The 19,946-nt window shown below is 45.3% G+C and overlaps 1 protein-coding gene across 4 annotated transcripts; it reads right to left on the bottom strand.

Moving 5' to 3' along the window:
- Positions 1 to 975: 975 nt before the first annotated feature.
- Positions 976 to 17,584, bottom strand: LOC6588221. 4 transcript variants are annotated; one of them, XM_026994257.1, is made up of 11 exons: positions 17,464 to 17,583; positions 15,843 to 15,993; positions 7,528 to 7,773; positions 4,249 to 4,355; positions 3,137 to 3,246; positions 2,997 to 3,075; positions 2,831 to 2,928; positions 2,567 to 2,758; positions 2,364 to 2,506; positions 2,157 to 2,302; positions 976 to 1,521 (listed from the first exon to the last, which is right to left on the bottom strand). In XM_026994257.1, exons 2-11 carry the CDS (start codon positions 15,912 to 15,914, stop codon positions 1,416 to 1,418), a joined length of 1,299 nt encoding a protein of 432 aa, XP_026850058.1. In that variant the 5' UTR covers positions 15,915 to 15,993; positions 17,464 to 17,583; the 3' UTR covers positions 976 to 1,415. The 4 variants fall into 4 exon arrangements, with proteins under 4 accessions (XP_026850058.1, XP_026850051.1, XP_002012895.2 ...); XM_026994250.1 differs by lacking the exon at positions 976 to 1,521 and having other exon boundaries at positions 2,067 to 2,302; positions 2,364 to 2,503; positions 7,513 to 7,773; positions 17,464 to 17,584; XM_002012859.2 differs by lacking the exon at positions 976 to 1,521 and having other exon boundaries at positions 2,067 to 2,302; positions 17,464 to 17,584.
- Between the last annotated feature and the right edge of the window lie 2,362 nt (positions 17,585 to 19,946).

Below are 19,946 nucleotides of genomic sequence, written 5' to 3'. Positions count from 1 at the left end.
ATCACATCAAATTATGGTAATTTATTGAACAAAATGGTGTTTTACCGACTTTTGTTATAACAATAGAAATATAATAAATAATTTTTGTTACAGCGAATACCTGAATGAACACCTGGCATCTGAAGCATACGTTTCACAAACTGTTGCATACCTTTAGTCGAATTTATTCGGTATCTAAAGGTATACTTTAAAGTCTGTAAACTCGCCAGGTAACAGATAGTACAAGCGTTGGTTAGAGGAGGAAATGTTTCTTCAAACTGTTGATCCAAAATGGTTTTCTGTAATTGTGTTTTTGGCAAATGAAAGGGCATAGTAGTCTAACGCTTTCCAATCAGTACCAAATATATTTAATCATACTATAAATGTGTTGCCCCGATGATATGCAGGATGCTTTGCTTGCAAAGAGACCAATAACTCCAATGACTAGATACATCCATTGGAGGATCTCTTACGATTGGCTTGGAGGATGTATTGTATCTCTCACACATTCACATATCTTGCAGTGCATTTGTGTGCGCAGACAGCATAGAAAATGGAACAAAAAGTGTGACTGTTTTGGTTCCGATCACTGTTATACTAGCAGATCACTTTCCCATGAACATAAGATATGACCTTGTCGGCAGCTGTCTTAGATTAATAATTAGAAGGCTGCAGTCGTCGGATTTTTATTGGATTTTAGTATAACTCAGTTATTTTTTAGATGTCTTACAGTTTTAATTTAATGTGACTACGATATTTGGCAATATTTAATCATTGTGAAGGCGTTAACTGTTGGGTGTTGGCCGGCAAAATCCACAAACATAGTTGATTGACTTCTCTGACCTTTGTGCATATTTCACATCCAAAACTGAATCGTAGACAAAGTCAAATTAGTATTAAAATATTCAGTACAGTCAACACAGTCCGCCAATTATAGAAAAGTCTCATGAATTTCGTTTCTTTTTTAGTTTTTATTAAATTAATTGCTTTAATTTTAAATTAATTACAATTCGTACGTTTAACGCATGTTCCAAAAGGGGGCTGGGCGTAACTTTCTTAACATTTTAGACTTTAAATTAATTTTGCCTGCTTCTGTTTATTTTTACAAGTAGTTGAAACATTTCGCTAATACACATTCGTTCGCACTTACGACAGACTAATGACTTATGTTAGGTAGTTGTTTTAAAATTAGGCAAAGGGAACGCTAAGTACTTCCTTTTAGTTTAGTATTTTACAGCGGCATCATCTCTATCGTTAGGAATTTGGAAAAACTTGTGGCTTGATGAATAATCTTATGATCTTTTAGTTATATACATTTTGAGACGCAAGATAGGGGGAGGAAGGGGAAGGGGAAAAGACTTAGACTAGCTTAAAGAACTAGTGCCTTCATTATCGTATTATGGTCGCGCTCTTATCGATTGGGTTGGGTTATCGGTTCAGATATTACTGGGCGGTCCCCGATGGGCGCGCTGTCCGTGTATCGTGGAACCGGGACGCGAGTGCACAATTGCATAATCGTTATCGTTATCGATTGGCATTGACCTTCGAAGTACGTTGAATGGAGTAAGTTTTGGATTTAATACAATTCATACAATACAATTGCATAGAGAAATACGAGTAGTAGTTCTAGAGAAATCTTCAAGACGGATTAGTTAGCCATGCCTTGAAACTGGCGGTTAGTTTTCGTATTGTTTTCGATCTTTTGTTCGGGAAAAAGTGGCAGCAGGAAACTTAGTTGGACAGTTTGTTCATGTGTTAGTTAATATCGGTAGAGTTATCGGCAAGTTACTATCGGTTAATTACAGTTGCAGTAGTACTAGGCACGAAATGGTTTAACATTCTCTCTCTCTCTCTATCTCTCTTTGTTTTCGATTTTGATTTGATTTTGTTGTGTGGCTGTTGTTGGAGTAATTGTAACTGTTGCTGTTAACACGAACAAGAACAAGAACAAGAGATACGAGTACGAGTACGATACATAGAGACGCAGATACAAGATACTTTTGTTGTAGGCATGCTGTAGTTTTGTGTGTGTGTGTGTTTGCTTGGGGCTCCCAGAAAATATATAATTTGTGAGAGCAGAGCAGAGCAGGTGTAGAATAGAGATGTACGTGTGTGTATCTGTGTGTTGGTTTGTGTGGCTTGTGTGGCTTGTGGAGGCAGCTTAATATCTATCAGACCTATTTGAGTGTATCGTCGAACCGCCGCTGGTATAGCCCTTGTGCGCATCCCGGCCATGCAGCGAATAACGGGAGCCATACTGGCTGCCGTGCCAGCTGCGATACGGATCGTATTCCTCGATGATCGACGGCTCCTTCTCGATTATCTGCAAAGTGTTCGATTAGCCATTATTTATCTATGCTAGCCTAAAGCGCTGAAAAACTGACCTCTGTGTTGGCACAACTGCAGCTCATGGCCGTGCAGAGGAAGATGTTCATGAGCAGCATGATTAGGAAGAGGACACCCAACGTAATGGTCAGCCAGAGCAGCCAACTGGGTCGTATGCCATCCTCGCAGCTCGACGAGACTACTGTGCACATATAAATCAATGAATTTATAGAAATGCCATCCATTTGAAGCTGCTACTTACATCTGGCCTCTGCGGGATCCAGAACAAAGACTGTGGTGCCGGCCAGGCTGGATCCCTCCTCATTCGGGCCGAATTTCCGGGGTCCATTGCTGCCCTTGGTGAAGCCAGCCAGAGCCACATCGTTGCAATCATCGATCTCCACACAGCGACCATAGCACTGGATCACATCGCACTGCAGATGCACCTCAGAGCCTGCCGGACAAAAGAGAGAGAGATAGAGAGAAAGTTAGGATCGCGCTTGAATCCTTAAACTGTTGGTCCTACCCTCGGGAAACTTGAACATCGAGGTGAGAGTCGCCTCGGCAGCTCTTCCATCCGCAGTGGGCACAAAGCGGCTGATAATCGTGGCATCGTAGGGGCAGCTATGGGGCGAATCCAGATTATGTATTAACTGTTTTCAGAGGTTAGCTCTGTCCGAGCGAAGACTTACCCGCTGTCGTCGGTGAGCTTGAGGGTGCGGTTCTTCTTGTCAAAGGCAAAGCAGTTGCCCACACGCAGGCCATAGGTATCTGAAAATAGTGGATAATGATGGTAATGGCATGGGGGAGAGTGGTGTTAGCTGGTACCCACCATTCGGCTTGGAGAACTCGGCGCGTATCTTGTACTCGTGCCCGTACACCGTCTCACGCACTCGATGATCGTTCTCCAGAAACTTGAGCACCACATGGGCATTGTCGTCGCTGCAATATGGTTGGAGGAGGATTACACACACACACACACATGGGAGACAGGGGGGAGGGAGCTAACGGTATGCCTGGGACTGCTCTATAATTACACATCTATGAGCCAGTGGCTAATTAAAAGCGCAGCCAATAGACCCGAAAGCTCTGGGCCGCCGTTGCAGGTCGGTTGCAAATTCTGCAATGCTGCAATTATGCAACAATTGCCGGTCATTGCTTTGTGGGCCAGATATACGAATAACATCTATAACTATTTGTTGTGTTTGCACGATTTTTGTTAACAATTTCTTTGCTTTTGATTCCTCGTTGTTTACCGCGGGCTTAACAGAGCGCAACGTTTTGGAAAAGCCGTTTCGGATGCCATTTTTTTATATCCGACTTGAGCGCTGGTTTTTGCTGAGAATTCACTGAACACTTCCCTGAGAGATGGAGAGACTTGCGTAATTCGGAGCTGGCCATTGCCACCATGCAAATGAGGCAAGAGGCAAGATCCGCGCGAAGGTAAATTAAATTGTTTCTCATTCGCCTCAAGATGATTATCGGGGCTTCGGTCAGTCGTTTACCGTTAATTGAACTGCTGCTAAGTAAACAATAAAAAATTTGTTTGTGTTTTTTTGTAATTTTCGGAATTTCTGCGCATTTGGCCCGAACGAGGAGTGATTGAGTGAACGAGCCCCCCTATTGTGGGCAAGAGCTTAATGGCCTTGAGTTCTAGTTCTACATATGTAGAGAGGGAGAAATTGCGAACAATGACTGAGAGCAACACCTACATGCTGTGCATGGTGCCACATGCAACCCCACACACTCCATCCGTGATCTACGGCCAGTCAGCACAATTTGCTCTTTTGATTCCACTTCATTTGTTGTCTGCCGACTGGCAAATCACTGGAGAACTTGGAGCACTTTGGGCTGACGGAAGCCCGACCAAAAAAACAAAAATTACAGGCACAGAGAGGGACTTAAGTGCAATTGTCTAGACAGGTTGGGCATTCAAAAACTTACCGAGTGTAGCCCGATTTGCCACAGGTAATCACATAAAACTTATCATCCGCCAATTCCAGTGTCTTGTGCACACGCACTGCCAGCTGAATGGATCGCTCCTCGGTGCGCTGTGGAGAGAGATTGAGGGAAAGGCCATTTAATTACTGGTTATTAAAAGCTGAGGCACCTCCAGACTCCAGACTCCAGACCGAATTTGGCACGTCCAGGCCCGTGAAACAGAAGCAACATTGTAGAAACATCTGGCCCATGGCTGCTCACGGCTGATGCTACTTGCACTTGTGGCATGTTAATTGTCACATGATGCAATCGCCATGCAACAAGGAAATGCAAAATGCCGCCAAGTGTGACGCGTTTTCCACTTGTTTGTTTTTCTCTCTAGCACTTTTCCAGCTCTCCCAACTCTGTGGCTTCTTGCTGTACTTTTCACTTAATGACTGGGCCTATCACACATATGTATGTAGCTTTTGCAGTAATTATTTTCCATTCACTTTGAATACTCTTTATGCTCTGCTATCAGCCAAAGTTGGAACTGCTCAGCGGTATGTGACTGCCGAGAATCTCTGCGCTTGGGTGGTCAAGATATCTATATCTTCATCGGTAATTGGCCCAACTTGAATTTTGTAATATTTACTAAAGCACCTGGCCTTGACCCGCAACCGAAATCGGATCTCATGTACCCCACAACAGCTTTCCATAAAAAGGTATTTTCTGATGGCTGTAAACCCAAAAAAAAGGCAAAAAAAGTACAAGTTTCTTTGTCACTTATGTGGGGGTTTACATAAGTTTTTCCGCAGCACAGCTGCCTGCCAAACTGGTTTCCATTGCCCAGTAAATAAATATACAAGTAAATGGTTATTATTTGTTTAATCGTTTGGTGGTGGTGGCCCACGCCTCTGATGTTTAGTGCATTAAATGTTTGTCAGCTCATCGGGCGAATGAGGATGTTGGTTATGGCGTTGGTTAAGGCAGTTAGCAAATAAACACAACATATCGAATCAGTTATAAATACCTCAATGGAGCAGCAGCATCGGTATCATCGGCAGCTGCTGCTGCAAGCCTCTTCAATGGAGGGGAACCATCAGTGGAGGTTGGCCAATGATGTCACAATCTGTTGGCCAACTCATGCATCACGCAGTTGCATGCCACGGCGGATGAGCTCATTATCAAGTTATTATCAAAAGCCGAGAAAATGGCAAAGTTGATTTTCCATATGCCAGACGAGAACGAGCGACTGACTGACTCCCTACCATAACAACATTAACCGGGCTAAAAGTGCTTGTGAAATTGCTTGATGGCAAATTGCTAGAGTCTCTTCCCCTGCTCTGGCCATATTGCATTTGCAATTAACATTTAAATGTGTACATAATGGTGCCAGACAAAGAACCATAACAGCCATCATCAAATAATGGCTAACAATTTCTGCCTGTTGCCTGACAGCCCACTCGCCACGAAAATAGCAGAAAATAATAGCAATAATAACGTTGCGTTGGTAATAAGAAATAAGTTCAAGTACGGCCGGAGTCAGCCCACATCCAGCCACAGCAACAACATCTTGAACTCTATGTAAAAATTGTTTCTGCGGCTTTGGCATCTTGGCCATTGTCAGCGCCAATTTCATGCTCTGCCAAGTATCTGCGGACCAGAGCAAAGCCCTGAACGAGGGAGTGGGAGGCAGGAGGAGTGAATAGTGCAGTCTGTGGCCAAGGTCAGACAAGGCTGATGGCTGCAGGCATTTCGAGAGCAATTAAAGGCAAACGAAAATATTTGCCAAGAAATAGAATCAAAATTGCCGCAGCAGACAAAACATTCTTTTGACACAAATTCCACGCACAGGCAGCCCCACAACAACAACAACAACAACAACAGCTTGGAATGCTGTCAAAGTCGAAGCGTGGAAAGCCGTGTCTGGGCATGTGAACTCACAGTCTGGGCCCCAGTCTCAGTCCCAGTCCCAGTCCCAGCCACAGCTCCAGCCACAGCCCCAGCCACAGCCCCGACCTGCAGCTAAAACTAGACGCCGGCGCACACGCTGCCACGGCACTCCCAGAGATACATACTCTACTCGTGTATACGGATACTTATGTACGTGAACATATAAAAATAAAATCCAAGCTACGATAAGCGTGATTTAATTTTATGGGGGACCTCCCTTTTTTTTTTTGTTTTCTTCAGACAAACGGAAGGTGGGCCCCGGCCCAGAGAAGAAGATCCTGAATCTTCCCCCAGCATCGAATGCGGGGCCCTAGTTCTAGAGTGAGAGAGAGAGAGAGGGAGAACAGAAATTGGGATCGGTCGGTGCGATTTGACATTGCAATTAATAATGTTGTATGTGCTTGTACTTATAAACATGATGCGGACTGCCCTGCCCGGCCCCCTGCCCTGCCCCCATCCGGGGCCCTGCGGATAATTTGCATTTCAACGAAAAGCATAGGGTAGATGCCAGGCATGGCGCATAGCGTATCTATATGGGATGACTATGGCTAATGCGATTTGCCTTTGTCTGGGATTGTTCGAGCTCGAGTTCGAGTGCGTGTAGCAGACCCACACGGAATTGCAGTCCGTCGCCTGTCAACGCCAGTGATGCACGTAGGATTAAACTTGATTTTTATTGCCATCGTTACTATATAGACTGACGACCAGTGCAGCATTGAAGCAGCAGTCCACCGTCTTGGTGATTTGCGTTGATTTGGGGCCAAGACTCCGTATAGGCGGTCTCAAATTTATGCGCATGCGTGCCCTTTTTGGCCATACAAGGTCTCTGCTGTTCTCTGCTGTTCTCTGCTGCTCTCAGGTTCTCTTCCATTCTCTCTCACTCTCGTTAAAGTTGAAAAAACTGTTGCTTGTTGCCGCTGCTTTTGGCGGTTTTCCAGCTGCCAGCGATTGCCTAACAATTCACAGTTGGTGATTTTTTCGGTTAGGGGCTTTTCCACTAGCTGTCTGCCTCAATTTTGGTGGTAATTTTTGCAAATTATACTCAATGGCTGGCCAAATTAACTTGCCATTTAGCAGGCGTGGGGCGACAAACGAAAGACTTAGGCAACGAACTTGCTGGCCGTGTGATTACCAATGAGGAAATACTATTGTGGAGATGGCTAGTATGTACTCCAAGGATGCACAAACACAGTCAATAAACTGCTTAAACTTCTAAAAGGTATCTTTCTTGGACTTCTTAGATCCCACCCATTCGGGAACACTTCGCCACGGGATTTTAGTCAGTGATTAATTTGGTATTTGGTTAGGGAAGCGGTGAACAGTTATGCTTACATTGCTTCCACTCACGTTGCTGACCAGAATGCCGCAGTAGTCGCTGGCTCCCTGCTTGGCCCACAGGTTGAGGCTGAAGGCCACCGCATCGCTGCCGTCGCCCATGGCCATGCAGGCCGGAGTGCGAAAGTCCCGGGCGTGCACGGCGCCCGTGTAGCCGGAGTTCACCTTCACCTTGATGTTCATCGTGCCCGCCTTGCAAGTGGCCGTCACATGTGGGGCAAATTCGCCGGGCGACGCCGCCGGTTCCTGTGTGGCAGCCTGTAATGGTAACAAAAAAAGCATAGATTTCGATGAGATTCTTTTGGTTAATAACTTTGACCTGGTTTCTGGACCCTGGGAACAAACGCACATGGTCAGAAAATTAACGCCAACTCATGGGACAAGCAAATACCACAAAAGAAGCACCAGAAGCAGAAGCAGCCACAGCGAAAGAGGAAAATTCAAATTAATTTTAAAAGGTAAACCAAAGAGTCGGCCACAGTCGCAATTAATTGCAAAAAGGTAAAGGCAAAAGGCAACAGAGCCCAGAGATTGCTTTAGAACTTTGGGCCAACAGAGCTGCCAATGTTCTGCACGTTTTGGGTCAGCTCCAGCCCCAGTCGTTGCTCCGTCGCGCACTGTCAAAGGCATTTGGCTCTAAGATAATTTATTGGCATGCTCGACTTGGGCTGCTGTCGCTCTGTCGTGATAATTGAATTTGTGCTCCAGCTTTGGGGCCACAGAACGTTAGGGAACGGCGGCTATAGCGACTGTGGATGGTGGACTGTAGGCGCTAGATAAGCAGCACAAAAGTTAAGTAAGTCATGTCATGACAATCGCCGAGACGCCGAGACGCCGTGCCGCCTTTGTGGTCCAGCCACAGCCGGCCCTCGGGCCCTGGCCAAGTCAGAGCCGAATCTCTATTGAGAATGTACCGGGCGAAAGGCCTTTGATTTATATTTACTTTCGAAATGCTGCAGCCAATCTGCCCTTCGGCTCGGCTTAGCTCTGAGCCTCGCAAAAATAAAATATGAAATGTTGTGCAGTCATTAAAGCAATTAATTTACCAGTCAATCCTTTCTGGCTGGCTCGCTGGCTGGCTGGCTGGCTGGCTGGCTGGCTGGCTGGCTACTGTGCGTCAAGTGAAATGCAGCCGGATGACCCAGTTCGATCCGTTGTCGCTGTCAGAGCCAGAGTCAGAGCCAAAAACATGTTGGCCAGTGTGCCACTTTCTATGGCAACTAGAACATCCACTTTGCATGCCATCAGCAATTTATTGTATCTCAATGCGCGGGCCACTTTGTGCCAAAGAAGAGACAATGAAAGGCCCGCGATGGCGGACAGACCCATATCCAGCACCGATCAGGAGTTCAATGCGCCGAGCACACGTTCGAGGGTCACATGAGAGTCTGCTGGGTCTGGCCTGGGCCTGGGCCTGGGCCTCGGTCTGGGCCTGTTCCCTCTAGCTGTGGCTGCAACTCCAGTGCCGATCCAACTCCCATGACAATTTGTCGCTCGGCAAAATGCAATTGTTTTGCATGGATTTTTGCCAACTACGACTGCAACTGCAGTCAATTAAAATAGTTTTTGCATGCTCGTTTCACTATCGTTTCGGAGCGGCGGCGGCGACGGCGGCTTGTTAAAATAGCAAACAAAATTTTTAACAGCATTTGCCTTTTGTATTATGCAACACGCTCTGATTGTGTTTGGACTTTCCATGGTGGAAAAATACAAACCGAAACCGAAACCGAAACACAATTAGACACTTGCGCTGCCAGTCACGCCATGGCCAATGAGGCATCTGATTTTGATGGATTTCCTCAGAGCCGAAAGCCCCGCAGGACACTCGCGCTAATGCTGGCTAATGTCTGCAAAGTATGGCCCAGTGATTTTTCAAAACAAAAATTCCTTTTCGAGCGCATGTAAATCGTATCTGAAAATCGAAACGTAGGCCCCCAAAGCCAGGCACAGCTGGAGCCAGAGCTGACTGACTGGCCAGGATCATTAAGTGGGACCAGGCGGTTGCCTACCGCTGATTTATATGCCTGCAAGGGGTCAGGCCATAAACCAAAAGTGTTCGGCCCGGCCTCGCCGCATTTAGCCATTTTAACTATTAAACCAAGTGACGTGAGCAATTAGTACAGGAGAGTCCGGTCCGGGTTCCATTCCACTTGGGCTGCTCTTTCGCAGAGGCAATTAGCTGTTTAAGAATGACAAAACTGCAGACTTGATGTGAGAAATGGGGCTCGCAGTGGTGGGCAAAAGACCGACAGCAGAATGCTCTGCACTTGGCACAACAAAGGGGATCAGGGACATTAAGCGGATGCTGTTAGGCCATAAGACTTTATGGGTCTTTGGGGGGTTCTTCTTTCCCTCGGTTCGGCAGTAACTTTAATGGCGGATTTTTATTGAATTTATTCAACGATTTTTATTCCTTTTAAGTGGGTCATTAAAAGACTTCCCAACGTCAGTTTTGGCTGCAGTTGTGCCCCAACTTTTCCAACAATTTATCTAGCCAAAGAATTTCGAATGTTTTGCTAGACAAATCCTGTATTATTGTCATTTTTTCTGGCCCGATCACCCTTTCGCAGGGCAATTAAATCACAAATGATTGTGATTTATGTGGACAACTAATTTAACTCAATTTAGGAGGCTCCCTTGGCTCCCTGGCTGGCTGGGTGTGTTTCCTTTATGCCCATTTTGGCACAACCCGAACATTTCGCAAGAGTTGTGGCTTTTTTTATTGTCTTCTGTTTGGGGTTTTTTTTTGTTTAGAGCGATACAATCGCCAAAGTCTTAGTGCAGCTGCGCGCATTCACGTGGCTGGTCGAACAGATTGGCGAATATATTCCGATCGCATAGAGTCAACAAAAAACATGTGCAACAAGCTCCGATTAGAAGCGAAAACAAAACTCGTGCATAACAAAGGGGGGGGAAGGGAGGGGGGCAGGGAGGGGGATCTCAACATATTTCGCGTGCATTTGAATTTCCGCTATGTGGCGCTCGAGCAATAAAGCTCGGCTCAAAGTAAATTATAACATAAGGCCGAGTCGAGCCAGGCCAAGCCTCGGATCTCGACTAAGCCCCAGCTGGGCCCAGAGTCCAGCTCTGTATCTCCGTCTCCGTCTCCGTCTCCGACTGCGGCTGATTGCAAATTGTCACGGTATTTTCGCTGGCAGCGCATAAATTGCCGTTTAACTCGCATTACAGTCCAGCCGGTTGGTAGGACTGGAGCGGGCAGCACCAAGACGTGGCCGGGCCGTGGCCGGGGACATCGGGTATTTATGTTTAGTGCTGGCTTTTTTGGACAGAGCTTGAGCTTGAGATGGAGCTGCGACTGGGGCTGCGACTGGGGCTGCGACTGCGACTGGGACTGGCCAAAAGCTTAATGAAGCTGACAGAGTCGAAACTCGTTCCGAGCTTTGGCTGATTATATAATGCAGACAAGCGGCCAACTGACAGCTGAAAGGGTTTTCTTACGGTTTTATCTACTACCCATCGGGCTTTTCGGGCTCGCCTAGGGTTCAACAATAACGAAAAGGAGAAAAGCAGCCAGCAATTAATGTCGCCGCGTCTTCAATTAAATTTCAATTGCCGGCGCGCTTTTCCATTGATGTTCTGACGCGCTAATGCCATGGCACGTCTCGAACCTGGACTCCACCTGTGACTCCACCTCTGCACGTTCTGGCGGGACCCCCTTTCAGCACTCGGGTCACTTCTGAGGCTTCTCATAATGAAACGCTGTCGTACCACTAATATAATAATAAGCACTTGTCTGTCTTTCCCTGTCTGCCCCTTTGTTGGCCATACCGAAGAGCAATCAATAGAAAAAGCTTGGTAACTTCTTCAAAACAAATTGTCGAACAACATTCCAACGGAGACCTTTGCAACGGCGTCCCTCGAAGTAGCCCTCAATACCAGGTACCATGTTTCGTTTTAATGGTTATCTTCCATATGTTTTGCCAGGCAATTATGCTAAGTACTTTCTTTTCTTGGCCAACAAGGGCTGGCAATGTTTTGAGAGCTTTCTTTAAGTGAATTAGCCTTCTTTTTGGTACCCAGATGCCGAAAGTTCTTGAATCTCTTTGTAATGCCCATTAATCAAAGGTTTAAATGGTAGAAGAGATGGAAATCGGGTGAGATTGAGGTGAAGGTTTTGGGTTGGCGCCGAAGTTTTCAACTTTCATTGCCTCGATTTACACCTGAGTCATCTTTCGGTGGATTCAAATAATAGCTAATCGTGATTTTGACTTGTCACACTTTCTTTGACCATCGCCTTAATTGCTGTCAAATGTTGGCTCTGCACGAAAAACCCATTCGCGGAGTTTTCCCAGAAACAGAAACAGAAACACAGCCCACAATCGGTCTGCAATTTTCATAAATGTGCACTTTCCATGCGCATCATTTTGCCCGGAGAGAATTTGAAAGGAAATTCCGCCAGAAACATAGGCACAGAAAACCTGGCCAAATGAAACTTTCTGGCCAATGACAGTCGGGAGTCGGCAGTCGGCAGTCGGCAGTCGACGTGCACCGCCAGCAGCAGCAGAACAGGGAAATAGTTTTTCCCATTAGTTTCAAATAAAACCTACTTTTACCGGTGAGGCCGAAGCTGGAGCAGAGCCAAACAAAGGTTGGAAAAACAATTGCTAAAGTGTTGTTGCTGGGAGCGGGTCGGTGAGTGACAGCAGGCTGGGAGCCAAGCAGAGCAAACCAGACCACATCGGTGTGGGATTGCAATGTGAGAACAACAATGCAAGTTAATCAAATAATGAAATGTGCTAACCCAAGTCAAACAAAAGAAAGAACTTTCTCCGTGCTGGTGCTGGCTGCTGATGACCCAATATGCCAAACACTTTTGCATAAATTTTAATGGATTTCACGCTACACTTGATCCGCAGAGGCATTAGCATTGGGCGAAATAATTTGCACGGCGAAATCAACGCGGCGTTAAATTGCGTCAGCCTCCGAGTGGCTGGAATTGTATATATACTATATATATATAGACCAATTTTCGTGGTCAGTTGACATAAACACACAACTTTGTGGGCCATTTCCTTTCGGCGAGAGAATTATGACCAGGGGAGTGGAATCTAACAGCGGGCCACACTCGATCTAATGGCCGCAGACTGAGACTCCGACTCCGACTCCGACTCCGACTCTATCTCAAGCGACCAACGGCTTCCTGTCCAGCAGACACAGATACTACTAACCCACTGCTGAGGTTGCGTGCAGCGACCAAACTGGTTGCTCTTCTAATTGCCCCAGTCGTGGCTGCGTTCCGAGTATGACAACCAGCCCATTCGGGGACCAGGTCCATGTCCAGGTACTGCACTCCATTGCACCCGATATTTGTGGTCAATATGCACGGGGCTTGGTTATATTTTCTGTTAATTAGAGCATAATGACGGAGAGCTTAAGCCGATATTCATTGGCATGCTGCGGTTATCGGCGGCAGACAAAAAAAAAACGTATCTGCTGATAGTTCTTCCCAGTGATGGAGAGAAGCTCGGCCAACTGTATCTGCCACAAACCGTTAGCCCTACTCACACTAGTCGAGAAGAAAACAAAAACTAAATACGGCATAATAAAACAAGAATTTCATTGAAATGGCCCCCGACAATCAGCCAGTTTGTTGTCTAAGTCTTTTGTCTAGCAGCTTTGCTGCTGGTGCCTCATCTCAGGTTCTAAGAAAAACACATGCCACTGCGGCATAGTAAACAATGAATCATATTTTTGAGTAGATTCATATGCGTATCAAAGGTTTTAGTGCCTGCAGGCCACCGCCGCAGGGGGAAACGAGGGGTAATACTGGTGTGTGTGGGGCACTTCAATTGGCTTTGGCAGCGGCTGTGAAGCACGTGCTTGTCAGTCAAGAATGCCTTTTGCGGTTTATTTTGATACACTATACAAGAGTGGCTAAGACAAGTGGTGGATGGCTAAAGTTGCTGCCCAAATTATGCATATTTCAACCACCTATTTCGGTAGAGAATTAACTATGTGAATCGAGGGGGAAATATATGTTTTAACCTGCCTAAAAAAACTCCAACCCATGTAGCCCTACTATCTCTTTCCCTGTCAGAGTATTGAGCGTTTCTGTACTCGAAAAAGATACAGTTTTTGGCCAGAAGCCGCAGGCCAACACGGACTACCTGCGGTCACATTCAACGCGTCATTTTGTGGCCAAATACGCCAGATTCATTCTGCTCGGATTTTTTTGTTGCTTTATATAAAGAAAGACAGAAACGTAAATCGCTGTTTGGCTGTTTGGCTGTCTGTTGGTGGGTTGTTCTCGCCGCTGCCGATCGTTGTCTTATATGGCTGCTGGCAGTCCAAAGCCATGACGACATTGTTCATTATATATACCCCAACCCATACATATATTGCCATATATTCATATTGTATTGGATGGCATCGAGAGAATTAGCATATTTCAGCTCATTTCTTGTTTGTGTGCGTTGACATTGAAACCGATTTTAATGGCCCGTAAACAACAACAACAACAACAATAATAGCCGCCCGGCCATGACAGTAACAACAAGTACACGCACTCGCTAATATGCAAGTCAATATTTAGCCACGAACAAAAAAAGGCGCCAATTAAAATGAGTTATACCCTGGGCTAAGGCTAATTTTGGCCATCTCTATGTCAAGTCAAGTGTGTGTCGAGCATATTAATGGCCGAAGAAAATCCCATTGGTGGCTTTGGCTTCTTGGGTTAACCGAAAAAGGCGCAAGTTCATTTATTGTTTAATGAGTGTGAAAAGCGGACTGGCAGCTCCAAAAGTACCGTAAGCCAGAGCCAAGTTTCAGTTTTAACAGATACTTAACACGCACCCATACAGAGGGGATTACTTTCGCACACACACACACAGTGCCTTTGGGCCACTGCATCATCATCATCGTGATGATGATCATCCCAGAAACATCATCTCCAACGCCAAGAGACTGCGTTTTGTTTGCCGTGGCTGTTATGCTTCAAGGTTTTGTGAGTTTTGCATTAACTGAAAAAGCCAACTGAAACCAAGATGGCCAAGTAGTTGTTGTTTCTGTCTGAGGCCGAGTGCCTTCCAAGCCCAAAGAGCGTATTTTGACGCCTACACCCCAGCCCCAGACCCAGCCCCAGTCCCGGCCTCAGTCCCGGCCTCAGTCCCGGCCTCAGCCCCCTTCCCGGCATTTTATGATGTCATTCGCCAGCGGCCGCTGACTTTAAGGAATAGTTCAACATACCCGTTATCATTTTGAGCGGGAAAGCGGAAAGATATGTAGATATAAGAGGGCACTTTATTGAAGTTTGACAAGCAAAGTGTAAAGAAATCAATTAGGCGATCCATATCCATATAAATGATAGACAAAGTTGATTATTGAAAGGTTTATAGAGGTATATAAAAAAGTGGATTCTAAGGGTACCACTATAATTGATTGCTTTGAAATAATTGAACACCAAATATCCGGGAGGGGAGAACAGCAAAGTCATAGGGAAAAGACCTCTTCATGATGTAGAAATTACTGTCTCTATAGGATTTTTATATGCAAAAAGCATCACCCTCTAAGGCTCTACCAATATCCCAATGAATAGTTTGCCGAAGAAACTTTCTTTTGTACTCCAGCTGGGGGCAAAATGATATATGATTTGTAATTCCCTCAACTGCGAGCTATACCTAGCATTTTAGTAAAGACCCCAATACCCAATACCCAATCTAGACTTGAACCAATTTCAATTGATGCCAAGCCCTGAAAGCCAGTCAGGGCAGACTGCTCTCACTCTGATGGATTTGTGCCATTTCATAGGAAAAACTGAAATCAAACCAGACCAAATCAAAACTGAAACCAAAACCGAAAAGCATTCCTGAAGCGCTCACGAACAATGGAAGAGGGGTTAGGGTTGGGGGACAGGGTGGTGGGGGGGGGGCACATAGTACAGAGTTGGGTAAAAGTTAAGATATCGGTCAGTGGCACATTCGGAGTGGCAGCAGAACCGAGGGCCACTAAGCCTGCCAGCCTGCCCGCTGAGTTATAGTTATGGCGATGGCGATGGCGATGGCGATGGCAATTGCTATTGCTATTGATAAACTGGCCCAGCTGCAGTCATTGTGGAGTTCATTAATTTGTCTGCCCTGGAAAATTGCCGTGGAAAATTCACAGAGCCGAACCAAGTCGCCATGAAAATGGGGAGCACAGAGGTAGAGGCAGAGTCAGAGGCAGAGATGGAGAAAGACAGACACAGAGGGCCCGCAGTTAACCTCGTTTTCATGGCTATAGCTGGGCCCCCAAGAACATTATTGTATGCAAATGAAAAGTGAAATGTCCAGAAAGTGGTCTAATTATCTTTCACTCGGCTGTACACTTACCTGTCCGGCCAGCAGTAGGATCAGGGGCAGGAGCAGCAGCCCAGGCCCAACAGTTTTTGGCCTTTGTATCATCGTGAGGCGCGTTCGTTGCCCGAGTCTTTTGTTTGGACAGGAGGTGCTGGTCGAGGCGTCGCTGTATCCTTTTGGGCAACTGGAAAAACCCATTCGTTTATCAACCAATTGAGCAATTGTGCAAATTGTTTGGCTTTGATTATGGCTAATTTCATGCAGCTCACGCAGTTGTCAGTCCGTCAGTCAGTCGGCAGCTGCATTCCAGCAAAAGTCACTCGCAAATTACTCATCCACCGATGGGCATGAGTCAACGTAACTATGTGGAGAACAATAATTAAGTTGAACTGAACTGAAAACGGATCTGTTAACGTAGCCAACCCCCAACCTAAAGTATTGCTCTGCGGTTGCGGTTTATCGCCTCGTTTTCATCTACTCGACTGCTGCATTTTCAAGATGATTTCGAGATTTTTGTGGCTTTCGGGGCATAACTTTCTAGGAAACTTTTAAGTACGGAAACGTGACACAAGTGCATCAGTTTTCTATTTCTAATCTTTTAATATGCTCTCTCCATCTGGGGAGTTTCCTCTCCGAACGCATCTACCTCTCTCACGTACTCTGATTTCTTTATCGCGCCAAGACGACCCCGACCCTATTGATCTGTGTCTAATAAGCCGCCCGTTTACTGGGAAAAAAGGTTTCGCAAATGGTTTCGAATGAAACAATGAGTCGGAATGCTGAAAACAAGTTTGTTCAAAATATATATTTGTCCGGCAAACTGACATTGCTGAGAGCAGAGCAGATTGGAGGCTCTCGCTTACGTCATTTGCTCGAAAAACGACAATTAAGCAATGTCCAAAGGCTAACAATTATTGGAATGTGACATTTATGCTTGAAGTGGACTTGGATATAGATTCGAAAATGTTTCAAATATATGTTTTACTTTGATTTCTATGTTTTTTTAGTGCCCAAAGTTATTTATTACCCAAACATGTGATTTATGACAATAAATTCGAGCGGAAATGGCCAACACACACCCACACGAACACACGAACACCTGGTCACACACACACATATGTATTCTCAAAATATCTCTCAAATTAAAACATTTTTTTATGCAACCTCTCAGCCACAATATGCAATACTCGCTCTAGGCAAAAGCTTTCAGCAAAAACTTAGTCATTTTTATTAAACAAAAAAAAAACAACTAACTTAAGCTGGGGAGAGCCAGAGCAACTAAGAGAGCGACAACCAGCCGAAGAGAGACTTCTCTTAAGAGACACAGATTCTCGCAGATTCGAGCAAAATCGCAGCGCTCTAAAATTATTCCATTTAAAGTTCAACTTTGAAAATATTCAGGAAACAAAACCGCTTGAAATTATCCATAATCAGCCACAATTTTATATGTTTAAATATTTATTTATTTATATATGTGTTTTTGGGTTCACTTTGAAGGGTTCGCTCTCGTTGGAGGCTTCAGTTTTTCGCAGCTCTTTTTTAGAGACACGTGAAAACAAGTTTTATGCAACAGCTTATTGTTTACTTATTGTGGGTGTTTTTTGTTTGCTTGTTGCTCATTTTGTTTGTTATTGGAATGGCTAAGATCAGCTACCTCTGCTGGCACTGTGGCTGCTGACTTGGCTAGAACTATAAAACGCGTAAACTGGAAAGAACTCTGAATGAAATGCACTGCTTTATGTTCCGCTTGACACGTTGGATTCGACTGAACGGATCGAGGGTTTGTTGGCAACTGAAACTGGCAACGTGCTGGCTCTGAGCCAAGCTTTGCTGCTCTTTAGCTTCATTTTCAGCTTCGCTGCTTGTTTTGTTTTCGTTTTTTCCCGTCGCTCTCTCTCTCTCTCTCTCCCATTCTTTTTGGTCACATCTTTCGTTTGTTTTTGCCGTTTCCTCTGTGGCTGGTCGTTTGGCATAGCGCTGCCAGATCGCTGGAAAACGGTTTTCAAACTGCAGTCTTGGCGCTCTGGCCTGAGCCGAGCCCCTTTTCCACCACAGTTTTTATCACTTGCTGATAAAAAGGAAAGCCATGTGCGTGTCATCTGTGTGTGTGTGTGTGTTTGGGGTGGTTGCTGGCGTTTGTAGCGTAACGCAGACTTCAATGAATCGATACGCCCGTTGCTCTCTCCATGCGACTCATGCGCAGCAGCTCCAAAGGGGATGACCAGCAAGAGAGCAGCCAGTGTTAGTTAACTGACCATAAATAACGGCACATTTTGAGGTTTTTTTGGGATTTTTTAATTAAAAGTCTATGTATTTGGGGTATATATTATTTAATTCTATTAAATTAAATAAATTCCATTTGTTTTAACTAAAAATTTAGTTACATTACCACAATAGTTACTCTCTCTATTTAATCCCTCTCCTGCTCGCGCTCTCTCTCTCTCTCTGGATGGACTCACATGCCTTTACACTCATTTTCCGTTTGGTGGGAAATTCTTATACAAAAAACCCAATTTGCTGCTCAGTGAAAATTTCATCACCGTCGTCGACAGTTCAGCCAACACCAATTTGCTCTCAAAATTCCAAGGCGCAGACTTGTCTTTAAAATTTTGTCCAAAAATATCATTTGTGTTCACTTTTGATCTTTCCCAAAAACAGCATTAAAGTTTATTCCACAACTCCAGTGAGATTTTGGCGCATTGCAAACGGAATTCGTGGCCAGGAAAATTCTATTGGTAAAAAGTGCAACTCGAACTCGAACGAAAGAACTGCCAAAAAAATCGAAACACGGCTAAAGAAAAATACTTGTATAAAATTTCTGTATCAGCCAGTCAGCGTTGTTTGCACGGACTATCTCTGTGTGTGTGTGTGTGTGTGCGTGAGTGTGTATTTTTGTGTGTATGTGCATGTGCATTAGTGTGTGTCTGTGTTTGTACGTGATAAGCGTAGACAGACGCCGTAACAACAAAACGGCGGAGCCCCAGCCCGGGGCCCAGAGGATAGAAGAGGCAACATAGCTTTATTGAATTACAAGTAAAACAAAAAGCGAGCGGGCCAACAGCAACGTGACTTAGCCGACGATTAAAGCCTTCTGCGGAGTACGCAACCTGCTAACCCACAAACCCACTGCCAGCAGGGGTCCCGTGGGTGCTTTTAATACAGCTAATTGTTGGGGAAAAAAATAATAATTAATATCCCAGATCCGCACACAGCAAACGAGTGAAAACTATTTTAAGCTGCCCGCAGAAAAGTATGCAACGGAAAATTGTTTGGGGTTTTGTGAGGGGACTCTATGTGGAGCGACAATTTTGTGGTAGGCTGCGCAAGTCTTTGACCCCAAAACGTCGAGGAAGAGTCAGGCAGAGCTAAACTTTAGACGAGTCAGAGAATCAAAACAATTTGCGTGTTGGCTAACAGTCACACCATCTATCCCCTGGACTCCCCCGACTGCGACACCCAGACTTGATGCAGAGTTGACATTTTTAATTACCATCGAAAAGACATTAAGCCCTGTTTTATGACGGGCCAACGCACAGTCAGTCGAAAGGAAATGCCGCACGAAAATGGGTTAAACATAGCTCCAGGGGGGGCTCCGACTCCGGTTGTGGCTTCCTCTTCGGAAAACGACTCTTTCGCTGGCTTTCCTTTTCCCCATTGCAGTTTATATAACTACACAGTTGACAGTAATGCAGCGGCTTAAGCTGCAGTCTAAAGGAGAACTTTAATTTCGCCCTGACGTTGATGGATTGCGGTGGCTGACTGAGTTGAACCCGACACCAAATAACCCCAAGAACCCGCTCGACCAGAGGTTAAGCCATTCCATAAAGTTTTTTTATCCAGCACAGATTTGTGCTGGCTACCAAAAAGTTGCGGGCCAACAGCCCAGAAGCACTTCAGGCCACACTCCACAAAAGTGGATGCGGGGCAAAGAAGAAGCATAACTGAACAGGACCGAGAACGGAGAACCGAAAACCGAGAACCGACAACCGAGAACCTCAACACGTTACTGTGATTATTAATTCAAAAAGTTTTCACACATACACACGGCCCTAGAGAGAGAGGACCAGGGACTGGCAGACAGCCTGGCATCCGAAAAATATACCCCGAATCAGTTTCACTGGCAGGAAAAGCAATGCG

This window comes from Drosophila persimilis, unplaced genomic scaffold (genome assembly GCF_003286085.1).
Source record: "Drosophila persimilis strain 14011-0111.01,24,50 unplaced genomic scaffold, DperRS2 tig00000000-arrow-pilon, whole genome shotgun sequence".
Classification (NCBI taxonomy): domain Eukaryota; kingdom Metazoa; phylum Arthropoda; class Insecta; order Diptera; family Drosophilidae; genus Drosophila; species Drosophila persimilis.
The sequence above is the reverse complement of the archived record's forward strand: the minus strand, read 5'-3'. Positions and strand labels throughout refer to the sequence as shown.

What these genes read in the sequence shown, in the direction of transcription:
- LOC6588221 (XM_026994257.1), bottom strand. Translation starts at nt 15,914, where the DNA reads ATGATACAAAGGCCAAAAACTGTTGGGCCTGGGCTGCTGCTCCTGCCC. An exon ending in CGAGTTCTCCAAGCCGAATG is followed by an intron (nt 3,076 to 3,136) that starts GTGGGTACCAGC and finishes CACTATTTTCAG; the next exon opens with ATACCTATGGCCTGCGTGTG. An exon ending in GGATCCCGCAGAGGCCAGAT is followed by an intron (nt 2,507 to 2,566) that starts GTAAGTAGCAGC and finishes ATATGTGCACAG; the next exon opens with TAGTCTCGTCGAGCTGCGAG.